This window comes from Myotis brandtii, unplaced genomic scaffold (assembly GCF_000412655.1).
Source record: "Myotis brandtii unplaced genomic scaffold, ASM41265v1 scaffold693, whole genome shotgun sequence".
Lineage (NCBI taxonomy): Eukaryota > Metazoa > Chordata > Mammalia > Chiroptera > Vespertilionidae > Myotis > Myotis brandtii.
Window position 1 is genome coordinate 1319209 of NW_005370710.1, and position 15709 is coordinate 1334917.

Consider the following 15709-nt stretch of genomic DNA (forward strand, 5'->3'; position numbering starts at 1 on the left):
AGATGCTCGCCAAAAAGGAGCTGCGCCCGGCTGTGTGGCTCAGGGGCTGAGCATTGACCTACATACCAGGAGGTCAGGGTTCAATTACAGGTCAGGGCACAAGCTCGGGTTTTGGACTCAATCCCCAGTAGGGGGTGTGCAGGAGGCAGCTGATCCATGATTCTCTCTCATCATTGATGTTTCTATCTCTCTCCCTTCCTCTCTAAAATCAATAAAAATATATTTTTTTAAAAAATAATTAAATAAAATAAAAAGGAGCTGCATTCCGGTTTTCCCAAGCCCAGCGACCCTCTCCGCGTGCCACTTCTGCTGACCGTCCCCCTGGCACCAGGCTTTGCCGGGGACCTGACAGCGTGGGCCGAGGCCTGCGTCCTTGAGTGAGGGCACCACCACCCCAGGTCTCTCTGTTGTTCTCTAGGACGAAAATCATGGCCACTCCTCAGGCCACACTGAACAAATGACCGTGATAAAGGAAGGGGGCACTTTATCATCCAGGCTTTGAAAATGGCCTATGCAACATGATTGATACATGTTTTTATTTATTTCAGAGAGGAAGGGAAAGGGAGAGAGAGAGAGAGAAAACATCACTGTTGAGAGAGAATTACTGATCATCTGCATCCTGCTCACCCCCTACTGGGGATGGAGTCCACAACCCAGGCACCTGCCCTGACCAGGAATTGAACCTCTTGGTCATAGGCTGACACTCAACCACTGAGCCACACCAGCCAAGCCATATGCAAAGTCTTTGTGGACCTTCAAGATAGAAGCAGCTTAGCGCTACCTCCCTCCCTGTTTCCTCCAGGAATGTCCCTCTTTAACTCTTTTTTTCTCATAAATACTGGTGCCCTAGCCTAAAGATGTTACCGTTAGGATATCGGCTTTCAACACCTGGTAGCTCGCCTGGCGGAAATCTCCCCTTTCACCTGTGAAACTCGGGGTTCATGCGTGCCCGGCTGTGGGTTTCCTTGGCTGAGGACAGAAACTCACTTCTCTCGATGCTCCCGTGAACCTCCGGGCCCTGAGCGTGGTTAATCAGGAGCAAATGAAACTTTAGGCGGACGGAGGCGTTATTTATAGCCAGTGCGGAGCATCGTTACCATCAGTTCCTGCTACAGAGCACACAGGAGACATCACCTCTTGGTCGGGTAAATGGGGCAGGGACACAGCGGCTGGGCCACAGCCTCTCAGCTGCGTCGGGTAATCGCTGTCATGTGCTGCACGTGTTTGGAATTGCTTGTAACAGACTGTTTATTTCTGGGTGAAATGCAGATCGGGGCCCACCAATGAATGGAGGTGATTGATATTATACACACACACAGTTTGGGAATGGGAACAAGAATGGAGATAGTCCTCGCTTAGAGAAAAATCCCCCAATGCACTGCCGTGACAGTGATCTGGGCGGTAGCCCTTGTTATGTAACTAAATGTGCCAGAAACTCCCAGAATTCTTCACGGTTGAATTGAGCTAACCTTGACCCAGGATCTAAATTTGTTTTGAAAACATCTGTGCGATTGTTGAAAATCTGACATGTCATGTTCTGGATTTTTAAATACCTGGCTTTAAATCATAAATGTTAAAACAAAAACAAAAGAAGAAGAAGAGGAGGAAGAGGAAGAGGAGGAGGAGGGGGAGAAGGAGGGAGAGGAAGGGGAAGAGGAAAGGGGAGGGAAAGGGGAAGGGGAAGAAGAAAAGAAAAAGAAAGAAAGTGCCTGTTTGTGCACTTTTGTTCCTCGCTCTTATTTTGTTTTTGGTTACTCCATGGCCTGAGGAGAGAGGATGGTGGTGGTGATATAATTCCTGACATCTTTGAATGTAGGTTTCACGTGCATGTGGGTTTATGGCAAAATACTCAGGGCCCCTTTCGGTTCTTTTTGGGGGTTTTGTTTGTTTGTTTAATATCTTTTTATTGATTTCAGAGAGGAAGGGAGAGGGAGAGAAATAAAACCATCAATGATGAGAGAGACTCATGGATTGGCTGCCTCCTGCGAGCCCCCTACTGGGGATCGAACCCGAAACCCAGGCATGTGCCCTGACCTGGAATCGAACTGTAAGCGTTCGTAGGTCCAGGCTCCTCCACTGAGCCCCGCCAGCCTGGCCCCTTGGCTGTTGTGAACTGCGTGGAGCCACTGTGACCTTGTCACTTTGGAGAGGAGACCGTCGGGTGTAGACGGGGGTCGGTCTGCATGGGTCACGGGTGAGCCAGTGACCCCAGGCATCGAGTGTCAGCTCGTGGTTTTCCTGCGTCCACCTCTGGTTCTCACGAGGTCCTCGGCTGTCCCGGTCCTCTAATGAAGCAGGATTCCCTGTGGCCATCTTGTCTCCTTATTTTGTCTCCTGTCCGGATCTCAGCGTGTGGATGGGTTAAAAGCCTGGACAGAAACTGCCTCCCTCTGCGTCACTTCATCCTGTCCGGCCCCTCCTGCCTCCTCTCCCCACTCACCTGCGTGAGCCCCGTCTCATCCGACCTCCCATCCACAAAAGGCTGCTTACGAGGTACCAGAGTTGCAGGTGCAATTCACAGCCTTCACCATCAACACATTTAAGAGGCAAATGGGTTGTCAGCTCCGGGGAGATACTCAATGTCACTTTACATCATAGCCACCGGCCCGCTACCTGAAAATTCATCAGGCCGTGCCTGAGCCCGCCGATGGAACACATCAAAAAGTGGAAAATTGCCCTCAAATAGAACCAATCCTTGTTGACCATCTTCTATGTATAAGCCTCCGTACTTGGTAGCACAGGACACAGAACAATGGGTAAGAGGCGGCCATGCTCCCAGGGAGCTTACAGTCCAAAGAAGAAAAAGGTAGTTAAAAATGTACTTGGTAGAAAAAAATGTGTGTCCACGGGGACATATAATGTAGGAGTCATGTGACGAAAGGAAGAAAGGGAAGGTCTAGAAAAGCCTTGTAGGAAAAAAAAAGAACTTGAACTAGATTTTGAAGAGCGGCCTCGCTTTCATGGGCGAAGGTGGTGAGATGCGTTTGGGGCCGTCTTTATGATGGGCTCCCCTGGAGAGAAGCGCACGCCTCCCACACTCCACCCCGAGTGCCAACGGCGGATTGTTCTGGTCTCGGCTGCCGTCCATGACAAGTACGTCCCGCGCAGCCAGCTTCTCTTACTGAGAGAAAGCAATTAGAAATGCGTACATCGTGCCCGGCTGGTGTGGCTCAGTGGTTGAGCATTGACCTATGAACCAGGAGGTCACAGTTCGATTCCCGGTCAGGGCACATGCTCGGGTTGCAGGCTCGATCCCCAGTGGGTGGCGTGCAGGAAGCAGCCGATCAGTGAGTCTCTCTCATCATTGATGTTTCTATCTCTCCTTCTATCTCTCCCCTCCTCTCTGAAATCAATAAAAATATATTTTAAAAATGTATATATAAAAAAAAGAAACACACACATGGCTCCGTCGTCACATGCGGCTGGCCCAGCGACAGACCAGGTGGGTGTCGCTGACTGTGCTGGGCCCGTGGCGCCAACAGCGGGGGACACTGCGTCCCTGGGCAGGTCCAGCACAGGCGGGAGAGAAACGAACCCCTGCACAGCCAACTGTGAGAACGGTTCGTACATGGGTTATGAGAACAGGGCCGTGTCCTGCTGCTGAGAGGGTGAGACGCCGTCATGGTGCTTCTGTGCCTGGAAGCTGTTCCTAAGAGCACGTTCTCCCCGGGAAACGGGGGCGTCTGCACCCCCGTGAGGCCTCCAGGACAGACCTCGCCGCACTGGTCCTCAGGGGCCATGTCGTCCGAGGCGGAAACCGAGCCTGTCCCGCACAACCACTGTTTCTGCCCGTTTGTCCCCTTGTCTTCACTGGGTGGTGGTTCCTGCTGGTTCCGTGCCTGTCGGGCGATGTGCTTCATCCTCCGACCCTTTCTCTTCTCGTTCCAGGCGACCCCACGCCGCGCGGCCCGGTGTTCGTGCAGGAGCCCAGCCCCGTCATGTTCCCTGTGGGCTCCGAGGAGAAGAAGGTGAAGCTCACCTGTCAAGTGAGAGGGAACCCGAGGCCTCGCATCAGGTGTGTCTCCGCGCGGGTGCTCTCTGGGGCTAAGGTGGACTGATGCCACGGGTACCGAGTGCACACGGAGCCCCCAGGCCGGCTCCCGGGCTGTCCTGAGACACCAGGGAGAGGCTGTGATCCGAGAAGTTCAGGCCCCTTCCCGCTCCAGGCAGAGCCGGGAGTCCGTGTCCTGGTTGGCCCTCTCACTGGAAGCCCTCCCACTTCTTAACAATGTCTTTTCCTTTTCTTCTTTTCATTTCAGAGAGGAAGTGGGAGAGAGAGATGGAAACATCAATGATGGGAGAGAACCATCGATCAGTTGCCTCCCACTGGGGATGGAGCCCGAAACCCGGGCCTGTGCCCTGACCGGGAACCGCACCTGACCTCCTGGTGCATAGGTCGACACTCAACCACTGAGCCGTGCCGGCTGGGCTATAATGTCCTTTTTAAAAAACAACAACAACTTACTAAAATGCATCCATAAACTGGCAGGGAAGTCAGAAATACTCAGAGGTCGTAGAGGAAGTGGGTTTGGGACCCGGAGCAGGAAGCCGGACACTAAACGCTTACACCCCGAGGAACCCTGTGAGCTGGATCTTGGGCCGGCAGCCCCGCAGGGGTCAGGGGTCACAGGACAGAGCCTCAGCTCACCCACGAGGAGGCGCTCACATGAGGATGCCTCCAGGAATACACCAGTCCTGGGCCTCTGTCCCAACAGGAGGTGTAACCAGAGCTAAGCTGGCTTCCCTCCCACTAGGGGCTGGCAGGCCAAGTAACCGCCCGGTTCTGATAGTCGTCGTGGTGCTGAGTGGCTGTCATAGGAGAGGAGACAGCTGAAAGGAGGAGTCATCTGAAGAAATCATCCAAAGGCACCGGAAAGGGGGAAAGAGAAGCAAAACATGAGAGAGAGAGGGAGAGAGGGCGAGAGAGAGAGAGAGAGAAGACCTATCAAGAGAAAACGTTCACACATATCTAATCAGAGTTCTGCAAGGCAAGGCGAGGGAGAATGGGGAAGAGGCAATATTAAAGAGAAATCTAAGAATTCTTCCAAGTTAACTAAAAATCCCAAGCCATAGATTGAGGGAGCCCAGTGAAGTGAATCGCAAGCAGGACAAATGAGAATCAAGCCTCGTTTAGAATGGTTGCCGTGGATCAGCACCCAGCCGAAGACCGGACCGTAAAAGCAGCCAAGGCTGTAACACGGACAAAAGAGACAGGCAAGGCAGCAGTGACCTGTCAGTGTCAACCGAGAAGCAAGATGGAAAACAGCCCTTCAACACGGAGATGAATTAACTGTCAAATTTCTTTATAGCAGAAATACTTTTGTTAAAGGAGGACAAAATAAATAAGTTTTAAAGCGGACACTGAAGTTTGACTCCAGCAGACCCTCTCTAAATAGATTTCTAAAAAATGCACTTTAAGCAGAATAAAAATGATCCCAGCTACAAGGAAAAGGGATAAGAAAACCAAGTGGTCCAGGTTAATATTTCTACATACACATTAATTGCACTAAACAAGAAGAGTAATAAAAGTAACACTGTCTTGCAAAGACAAAAAAAAAGTAGGAAGTCATGACAACAGTAGAAATAAATTGGAAAGAGATCTACTGCATGATGGGTTATCGTATGGTTAAAAATGGAGCAAAGTTGGACCCCTACCTCACAGCGTACACACAGATCAATTCCAGGTGATTAGAAGACTCACATGAAAAATTCAGAGCACATTCAATAGGAAATAGACAAACACACCTCTGACTCCGGAGGGAAGAAGAGATTTCTCGAATATGATGGAAAATATTTGCCTTCATTAATGTGAAGAACTTCTGTTTGACAGAATTTAACAACATGAGTAAAGTTACAAGCTCCCAATGGGGAGGAGATATATTTAATACAACCATTGGCAAAGGATTAATATCCAAAAAGTTTAAAGTATTCCCACAAATCTAAAGTAAAAAATGAGTAACAATAGAACATTTCCGAAAGACACTTGAGTAGGTACTTCTAAGACGAGGAATCCCCAGTATCCCGTCAATGTATAAAAAGATGGTCAAGGCATTAGTGAGCGGAAATAGACAAAGTAAAACTACAAGGACACACTCTCCCCAACCTACCGGCCTGGCAGACGTTTGGAAGACTACATTTATTCCAGTATAGATAATATAAGTAATAGAAATACATGTAACCCAGGGTGTTCATACCGGACAGCCTGACCCCGTGGCGGCAATGAACGAGTTACAGCTGCTGCACGCGGGCTCGCCGGAACACGGTTGTGAGTAAGCAGCCGTCGCAGAAGAACGCAGACGGTGGTTCTGTATTTGCAAAGTTCAAAGCGGCTCAGATGGAGCAGACACTAGTGCGCCTGACAAGTTGTCACCAAAACAAAATTAAACTGTAACTCCCCCCTGAGAGGGGAGGGATTAGAATCAACAAGGAACAGCAGACTTCGAAAGTAAGGATATTCCTTTCCCCCGACACAGGTCTTTATTGGCTTGTGATTCTTGCTTGCAGATACCCTGTGAATATTCTTTTGCCTCTGTTTAAACTGAATGATGAAAACTTGAGGTTAAAAATCAACCTATCATCGCGTGTAAAAACCCAAAGGATGTGTCACACGCGCCCCAGATGAGGGGGAGGAGATTGGCATCATCACGGACCTGGGACCTGAACTGAGATGGGCATTTTCAGGCGGGCAGAGAGCAAAGGGCATCCACACACATTCCAGGATGGGGCAGCGAGCATAGTGGAAATTATTTAATTTCTTTGCCCATTGCTTCATCTATCACACAGATCATCATTCATCAAACTACCCTGTGTTTTCAAACTGCGAATCCGGGGCGTTGGCTCAGACATTGCGGGGCAGCTCGGCGGTGCACTGGGGTGTCTGTCAGGGTTCTGAGGAGCGTGTCCCCCAGGTGTTGGAGCCGCCACGTTGAGCAGCTGCGATGCACTGGGGCCACGCGAGGCTTGACATGGTCGGGCAGGGTGCTTAGGGGCACTGCCTAGAGGCGAGATGATGACAGCTGTGCTGTGAGGGGAAAGGGTGCCAGGGTCTAGGCCACCCAGAGGAAAAGGTCACTTCAGGGTGGAGATGAGAAGTGAGCGTGTGTGTCACCGAGAAGGAGGTATCGCACCGAATCTGGAGGGCGAATGGTCCTTACCTCCTGGGTAAGGAAAGGAAGTGCGTTCCAGAAAGGAAAGAAAAGCCCAACACCTCCCTGATGGACAGTACCCTCGGGGTGAGCATATAAATTATCCTCCAACCAGGACGCTTTGTGGGGGGCAGGCCACTGTGGATGATTGTAGGACAGCAGGTGTGAGCCCAGCAGTGTTCTGGGCGCACAGACAGTGGAGTGATTGTCCCTGTGACAGGCTGACTTGGCGGCTAAATCAAACACGTGCAAACGCTTTATGTTGTTGAAAATAAATGCAAGAGGCCAAGTTCCACATCCATCAGTGCAAGGCCAAGTGTGAGTTCACTAAGACCAAATGGACACACATTGTGCAGCAGAATTTGACAAGTTGCTTTTGTTGCTACTTTGTTTCTCCCCCAACTGTGACCTTTGATTAACGTGACTTGTGTAACATTGTGTTCCAAGAAAGAGGGGCTAGTTGGTTATTTGAAGTTGGCTGGGGAGCAGGAGCCTGTGATGCTTGTAAAGACTGCAGAGGCATCGGGGAAGAAAACTTTTCATCAAAGGCTCTCGCCGCTGTTGGAGCCTTGCTTTCCTCTGCGCCTTTGGCCATTTCTCTGTCACATAAAGCGGATTGGTCCCTGGAGTGACAAGCCCCTCCTTCTGGTTGAAGGACAGAGCAAGGAAGCATGGACCGATGAGGTGGTTTCAAACACCTTTCCGGCTGCACATGGTGGGTGTTCAGGCTGGCCCTGGGGTGAAGAAGCAGTAGGAGAAATTTGGGGTGAGCCTCGGACACCCCCTGACCTCGCGTCCTTCCGCTCACTCCCTGGGTTGAGGCTGCCCTCTCCATGTTCCCTGCCCCTTGAGTTTGAAGAGATTGACCCAGACCCAGAAAACTGTAAGAAGTGTGGACTTGTCCTTTGCCGGAATGTCCCCCAAGGACCTGGGGGTGTTCCTTCTGGCGGGCACACAGCTCCCCTCTCTGGACAGAAGCCAGGGTCACAGGCGTGGTTGGCGTGCTTTTGCTGCGAGGTTTGTATTCAACTCGGTGTGCGGACCACAGATTCCAAGTCAGAGAGGCTGCCCCCTCTGCCCTGCTGAGCTGAAACACTGAACAAAGGAAGAGGGTTTTGCTGCAAATCCCCCCGAGAGCTTCCCAGCCAGGCCCGCTCTGTGCACCTTCGAGCGTCCCCGCGCAGGCCTGGGCTCCCGCACAGCCTCGGTCTCCCCGGAGTTGCGTCTTCATCCCCCAGGGTTCAGAAATCAGCTCTGAGATTCCCCGACGTGTCCTGGCCCTTGGGAGTTTCCTTTGTTCCTGACAGGCACCATCTGTACATCACCAGCCCTTGAGAGTCCTCAAACAATGAAAACAAATTGGGAAATTCGCGAGGGTGGAGGGAGAGAAGGAATCCAGTGCAGTCCCCACCCGAGTCAGCGCAGTGAGAACCGGGTGCAATGCTTTCCCATGGCAGCTCCCTGCATCTCACAGCAAGAGTCCCCGTCCTTCTGCCCTTTGTGCCTAAATGCAGCCGGCAGAGGAGTTAGGGACTCCCTGCTGGGCATCTGGTTGAGGTGACGGGTGGGGACCCACGCTCCCTGTCCCCAAAGCCACTCGGCTAAAAAGACTCACACGGTCTCATTCCCGAATCCTGCTCTCAGCTTGCAGCTCACATTAGTTTGCAATTTCCTTTTTGAGTTCTTAGATTTGTCAGATTAAATTGCTCAACTATCATTTGAAGTGAGAGTTATGGCTGAGACGTGATCCGTTGACTCAAAAAAAAAATCAGCGCAGTGAGAACCGGGTGCAATGCTTTCCCATGGCAGCTCCCTGCATCTCACAGCAAGAGTCCCCGTCCTTCTGCCCTTTGTGCCTAAACACAGCCGGCAGAGGAGGTTAAGGACTCCCTGCCGGGCATCTGGTTGAGGTGACGGGTGGGCACCCACTGAGGGGGGCACTCCCTGTCCCCAAAGCCACTCGGCTAAAAAGACTCACACGGTCTCATTCCCGAATCCTGCTCTCAGCTTGCAGCTCACATTAGTTTGCAATTTCCTCTTTGAGTTCTTAGATTTGTCAGATTAAATTGCTCAACTATCATTTGAAGTGAGAGTTATGGCTGAGACGTGATCCGTTGACTCAAAAAAAAAAAAAAAAATGTCGCAGGCAGGCAGCCAGCCAGCGCCCGAGATTCATGTGCATCTAGACCTGGGAAATAGAACCCGGCTGTTCTCTTTTTATTGCTTATTACTTTCCTGTCGGTGTCAGGACACAGAGAGAATTACTATCGGGCCTACACGCCGTGCCGGTGCCTAACACCCATCTTCTTACCAGCAAACACACAGAGAGCCACGTCCCATCTCCTGCTTCCGGCCCACCATCCCCCCCCCCCCCCCTCCATTTTAAAGACATAGATGCTAACAGACGTACACCACAGTGTGGGGGTGGGTGGGCTCCACGCTCCCTACCCTGCGCGTGAGTAAAGCAAAACATCCAGCAAAGAAGGAGACTGTTTATTCGAACCCACAAGCGTGTGGAGCCCATGGAGACCGCCAGGCTCCAGGGTGCTGAAGGGGAGTTACGGAGGCGATCGAGGCAAACAGTCTACAGGGAAGGGGGCTTCCTAGGGACGGGAGCCTCCCGGAGGAGCCTGCGGGAAGGTGGAATGATTTTGATGAGGAATAGTGAGGAAGACGTTTCTTGGAAGAGGTGTCCTTTACGATGACCTTGAAGTGTGAGATCCCAACAGAAAGGGCCATCTTTAAACATCTGCTTGTGTTGATACCAAATATCCGGAACCCTGAACCGGACTGGCCTGCATGTTCTCACTTATATCCGTTTACATGATGTGTTCCCGCCCTGGACCCCGCAAAGAGAATCCCCCGTTCTCTGCCTCCTCAATTTCGTCTGCTCTGGGTCGCAGTTTTAGTTTTAGTTTCCGATGTGACTGCGACTGAGATCATTGACATGTCAGCTCCACCTACACTCTTGTCATTACCTGATACAGTGTGTAGGATTTGGGAGGGAGGAGGAGGGGACGATGAGATAGTTATTAAATTGTATCCGCTCAGCCTGGCTGGTTTGGCTCAGTGGAAGGAGCATCGGCCTGCGGACCCAAGGGACCCGAGTTGGCATGTACCTCGGAGAAACTTGTACAGAAACTCAGTTGCAGGCTCCTGTCTTTCCGTCTCTTCCACTCTCTCTAAAAATCAATGGAAAAATATCCTTGGTAAGGATTTAAAAAAAAAAAATTGTACCAGCTCAAAAGATTCTAAGTACTCAAATGACTTACTGGCTAAGATAAGCTTTCTTTGGAATGTTAGTGGCTATTAACAAAACAAACCAAAAAAGGAGATCTTGTTATGAAAGATTTGCTGTTTAAGTGTGCAAGTCCCACTACAAGTCATTTCTAAGCCAAACACAACAGTCAGATGCTTAGATGATTCAAGTAAACAAACAGCAGAATAAAACCCTCGCTGCCTCTATCGCCTGGTGGCCCGACCTGAGCTTCCTGGGCTGACGATGTCTGAGGACCAGTGGCCAAGGGCATCGTCTCGGCCAGTTGTGGTCGAGGCCAAATTGGTCCCTAAGACAGCTCTGCGGTCCCTCGGCTTCGCAGTCGGCCATTTCAGTCATATTAAGGACCACATCAAAGCCACGCTGCTGCAATTTCATCAAATACTCAGCAATCTACCCGAAAGTGGTGCCTTCTGCCATCTGCGGAGACACATTTAAACAATAACTGCAGCCCGGCCGGCGTGGCTCAGTGGTTGAGTGTCAGCCTATGAACCAGGAGGTCATGGTTCGATTCCCAGTCAGGGCACATGCCCAGATTGCGGGCTCGATCCCCAGTGAGGGGTGTCAGGAGGCAGCCAATCAATGATTCCTTCTCATCATTGATGTTTCTATCTCTCTCCCTCTCCCTTCCTCTCTGAAATCAATAAATATGTTTTAAAGAATAACGACAAACCAGAGAGGGGGGTACAGAGGGACCCTATTTGGAGAAACTTGTGCAGATGCTCTGGGCTTAATTAATAAGCAAAAAAGCAGACCCACAGTGAACCCTCTGTCGTGTCATCAGTAGTTAAAGCAGGTGCCACCATGCGACTGCCATCGTGTCTGTAACGGACACACTCTCCCTGTAGACATTTGTCACTGCTGCTGGAGCAGCTTTCTCACTCGTTTCCTGTTAAAGAAAGCCACAGGATGGTGCCTGCCACTCCTGTTGTTATGCCTTGTGGACAGTAGTTCGGAAGCATTGATTGCTATCTCAGGCTTTATCTCCCGGCATTCTCCCTCTGCAGGTGGAAGTTCAATGGGACGGATGTTGACACGGGCATGGATTTCCGCTACAGTGTGGTTGAAGGCAGCTTGCTGATCAGTAGCCCCAACAGAACCCGAGACACGGGGACCTACCAGTGCGTGGCCACCAACGCCTTCGGGACCGTGGTCAGCAGAGAGGCGCCGCTGCGGTTCGCCTGTAAGTAGCCGCTGCGTCGCGCAGCCGATGACATGACGTAGAGTATTTGTGCCGCTGCACCAATACGCCCTCAAACACTGTCTTTAAGAAATCGAAGAGGCTTTCATGTGTTATACGACCGGCTCACCCTTCTCGTGCGTTCTGGGACTATCGTGTTTGTAGGATAAATTGTAAATCCGCGTGGGAAGGTAGCTGTCTTCTGCTTTTATGACCATTGAGATGGTTGGATTATGTGATGGTTGGGTTATACACCGCTCAGTACACACATCAATGAACACACACAGCCCTGGCCGGTTTGGCTCAGTGGATAGAGCGTCGGCCTGCGGACTGAAGGGTCCCAGGTTCGATTCCAGTCAAGGGCATGTACCTTGGTTACAGGCACATCCCCAGTAGGAGGTGTGCAGGAGGCAGCTGATCGATGTTTCTCTCTCATCGATGTTTCTGACTCTCTATCCCTCTCCCTTCCTCTCTGTAAAAAATCAATAAAATATATTTTTAAAAAATGAACACACACATGCTGATTTACACACATGTAAGTTCACGTGCACAAACATTACACACATGCTATGAAGCGTGCATAGAAACAAGCAAATTGAACTGCCAATAACTTACTACTCAGTGTGACAAGAGTTTAACCATAAAGCTCAGTTAGAGAAGACCATGATAGTCTATTAATTCTATAATTCTCTATTTTTTTCTTATTACAGAAATTAGGGACATTTTAAAGACAACTATGATAACAGAACGTGAAAGTTACCTTTCCATGATACCTTTTATATTTCTAGTTTAGAGCATTTCAAAAACAACTTGCCATCTCTTAAGACCACCAGCTCATAAAAGTTCGGGAGACTGTCGGGTATGGAAGGAAGTGGAAGTTAGGAGTAGTGCGGGGCAAATGAAACCCACAGGCGAGCGCCCCGGGGGCAGCCGGGCACTGGGGGATTGACGATCACCGATTTTGAGGGTTTATGTATTTGCATATGATCGTACATTTCCTTGTGTAAAATCCCCACTCACAGAGCACAGCAGTAATGTCAAAGGTTTTATAGTTACAAAGTCTGTGAGCAGTAACACTAGAATATTCTCATCAACAAAATCCTCTCCGGAAACCCAGCATCAAGTACACCTACTGTCCAGGCTGAATCTATTATTGCCGTTTGGTGGCATTTTTATTAGCCGGGAAATGCATTTGCTGAGTCCTGGGCATGTGTGGGACTCCGGGACCACTTGGTTCATGAATGTCTTCCCACCACGCGTGGGTGTGCAGAATAACGGAGGGAATGTGTCCAGCTAAGGGTTTATTCCTCTTGGTGTAATACACGCCTCATAGCCATACTTACTGCTTAGTAATGACAGATGAATTTTGTTGGGTTCATTTTGGAAAATAATCATAGAATCAATGGCACTTAGTGTAGAAAAAATCTCTGTATTCAATTACTCTTGTACTTATTTGATTTTTGGATTTCATCATGTAGGAAGTTTTTCAAAACAGCAGTGCTAACCACAACAACAAAGGGATTGACTTAGCATTACCGGCTTTTAGTTTCTCGCCCTTATGACATTTAAAAAGCAAACTACAGAGGCTTACGACTACCCTGGTATAGAAATCCAGGCATTTCTGCTACCAAAAGGCCTTTCTGAAGGACAGAAGCTCACTGAAATGCAGTGGTTTAGCCACAGCGAAAGCTCCGCCACTCATTTTGTGGGCGAGGTGGCCTGAGGGTTGGTGTCTGGCATCCACCTGCTCGTCCCCCCTCAAGTGTGACGTGGGCATCCTGCCCCCAGAATCCTGGGCTGACAACCACCCAGCTTCAAAAATTCTACAACCAGAGAGCTCAGGCCTTCCCCACAAGCATCCATCCGACCCACCCCGACCGCCCGGTTGGTCCAGAGCGCAAAGCTCACCGACATCTCTGCCTTCAAACAGCTGCACGTGCGCCTTCTCCCCATCTTCCCTCCCGGTGCGCGCTCACTGTGGGGCTCTCGCCAGGCTTTTAAAGCTGTGATCATGGCCATTTTCCCTTCCAGGTACTAAATTCACAGCCATCTTCTACTCAGCACACCCTGTCAGCTCCTTGTGACCACATAGGACTGTACTCAGGTACTCAGTTCCCCAGGGGCGCTTTGACCTTGAGAAGGACGCGGGGACAGTGGCAGCCCACGCTGGGGACTTGTTCTCAGGAACGCCCCTACACCGACAGTCACTTTTGTTAAGGCCCCAGTCCCGTGTTCTAACCTTGTTTTGAACACACAGTGACGTGAAATCTGAGGATTGATTTCTCATCAATGTCTGTACCCTGAGCCCCCCAATCGCGCCATCACCCTGAGCTAAGAGGATCGCGGTACCCCCCTTGGTCACCTCCGGACAGTGACCCTTTGCGTCATCCACGTTGAAATTCTTTTCAGTCTTTTTGTATCTGACATATTGATCCCCCTCCTTCAGTGTCAGATAAACTTGGACAGGCTGTGTGTCCCATCCGATAATTGATACAATGTGTGGACCTGGACGGGGCCGCCTGCCAGGAGACAGCGCCCCCTAAGATGAGGCTGAACTTTACAGTCATGTTGTTCGCATACTCTCCACTTAGCAGCAAGTTTGCCAGAACGTGCTACGGCTGACCCCGTCTGCCTGCTCCCTCTGGAGGTCATGAGCGTCTTTGCCAAATGCCTGGCTAAGACCAGGAGGCGCTGTTTCACAGGCCCCGCCCCCGGGCTTGTGCTTGCCCAGGGTCTCCTTCCACCATCCCTCCCTCAGTCGCCAGGGCACCATCTGCTAACCATGAAAATGGGATCCCTCCGCGGGCCTGCGGTGCGCCTTCGGCCGCCCTGAGAGTAAATCCGGGTGCACAGCCTCACTGTAGCTCCTCAGGCCCAGCCGTCTTCTGCACCAGGGCCTAGGCGCGTGGGTTGCCTCTGCCCCCTTATGCTTCTGTCCTGCTCGCCATGGCTCCCTTCGGGTCCTTAGTTTTCGGGTAGGTGTGGCCTCCCAAGAAAGTTTCCACAGCACCCGTCTTACAAAGAAACGATTCACGAGGTGCCTCCCCGCCCCACGCGCCTCCCTCCCGCCTCTCCGCCCGCACAGCAGCATCCTCTACATCCTCCTAGGACCTGCCCTGGGATGATGTCCGCGTCTGTTCATTTCTCACGATTGGACTCCTAGGAGAGTCCATGTGCTGAGCCGCGACTCCCGGACCAGCCTTGCGTCGCTAGCGTCTGGGACACGTTATACGCGTGAAGGAAGGACTTCCTTTACTCATCGCCTACACAGCCACACAACAAAGGAAATACACGCGTCAAGATGGTTTGGGACGATGTCTCTTTTTAACCCCACACCCTTTCTCACCTAGTCATTTTCTGGAGAACTTAACCTCTTGATCATCCATTCATAGTTTTTAGACTTCATTTTCCTATTCTTTTTCATTAAAAAGAAGATGAAAGATAGGCCTGTATTCAGAAGTCCTTTTTAAATGGTTGGAATAAGACACTTTTCCTTCGCGATGTAAGAGGAAGCAAGACAATGCCCTCTTTTGATTGTACCCGAGCAGTTGCTTTCCTCCGGAGCGTTCCCATAATCTCGGGGAAAAGGAGCATTGCCTTTGACCACAGACTGAACTGCAATATGCAAGAGAGAATACCCCTTATTTTTACTCATAGGATTTTAGGGCAGAAACACCCTCACGGGTTTCTTGGCCTGTATCTTTTTTTAAAGACGCCATTGAAGATGGGAGTCACTGCATTACTCACTGTTAATTGTGCAATTTATTCATGACGTTCGAGGAGAGCGGCCTGGGTCCCCAGTTCAGTGCACCCTGCGTCACACCTGTCGCCTTCACAAGCAACCCATTCATTCTTCCTTATCCACAGGCCACCATTGCAAATCTCATTTCAATACTTCCTATCATTGTACCTGGAAGATAATCCTATGAGTTAGACTGTCATTCTTATTTGATGGATTATTTTTTAAATTGTCTTCATGCTGCTCTTGTAGACCGAATTTGTCAATCTCTTGCTTTTAGCGTTTGAAAAGAAGGAATTCACATAAGCAAAACTTCTGTTTATGGACAGGATGCCTTTAAGAACCTGCCCCTCCCCCAGTTTCTTCAT

General features: G+C 50.4%; 1 protein-coding gene across 2 annotated transcripts in view; it reads left to right on the forward strand.

Moving 5' to 3' along the window:
• Window positions 1–15709, forward strand: part of CNTN4 (contactin 4) — a 387684-nt gene that overhangs the window by 250610 nt on the left and 121365 nt on the right. For both annotated transcript variants that reach the window (XM_005881887.2, XM_005881885.2), the window contains exons 4-5: window positions 3889–4015; window positions 11430–11605. In XM_005881887.2, the coding sequence (XP_005881949.1) occupies window positions 3889–4015; window positions 11430–11605 (303 nt within the window). The remainder of the gene's footprint in view (window positions 1–3888; window positions 4016–11429; window positions 11606–15709) is intronic.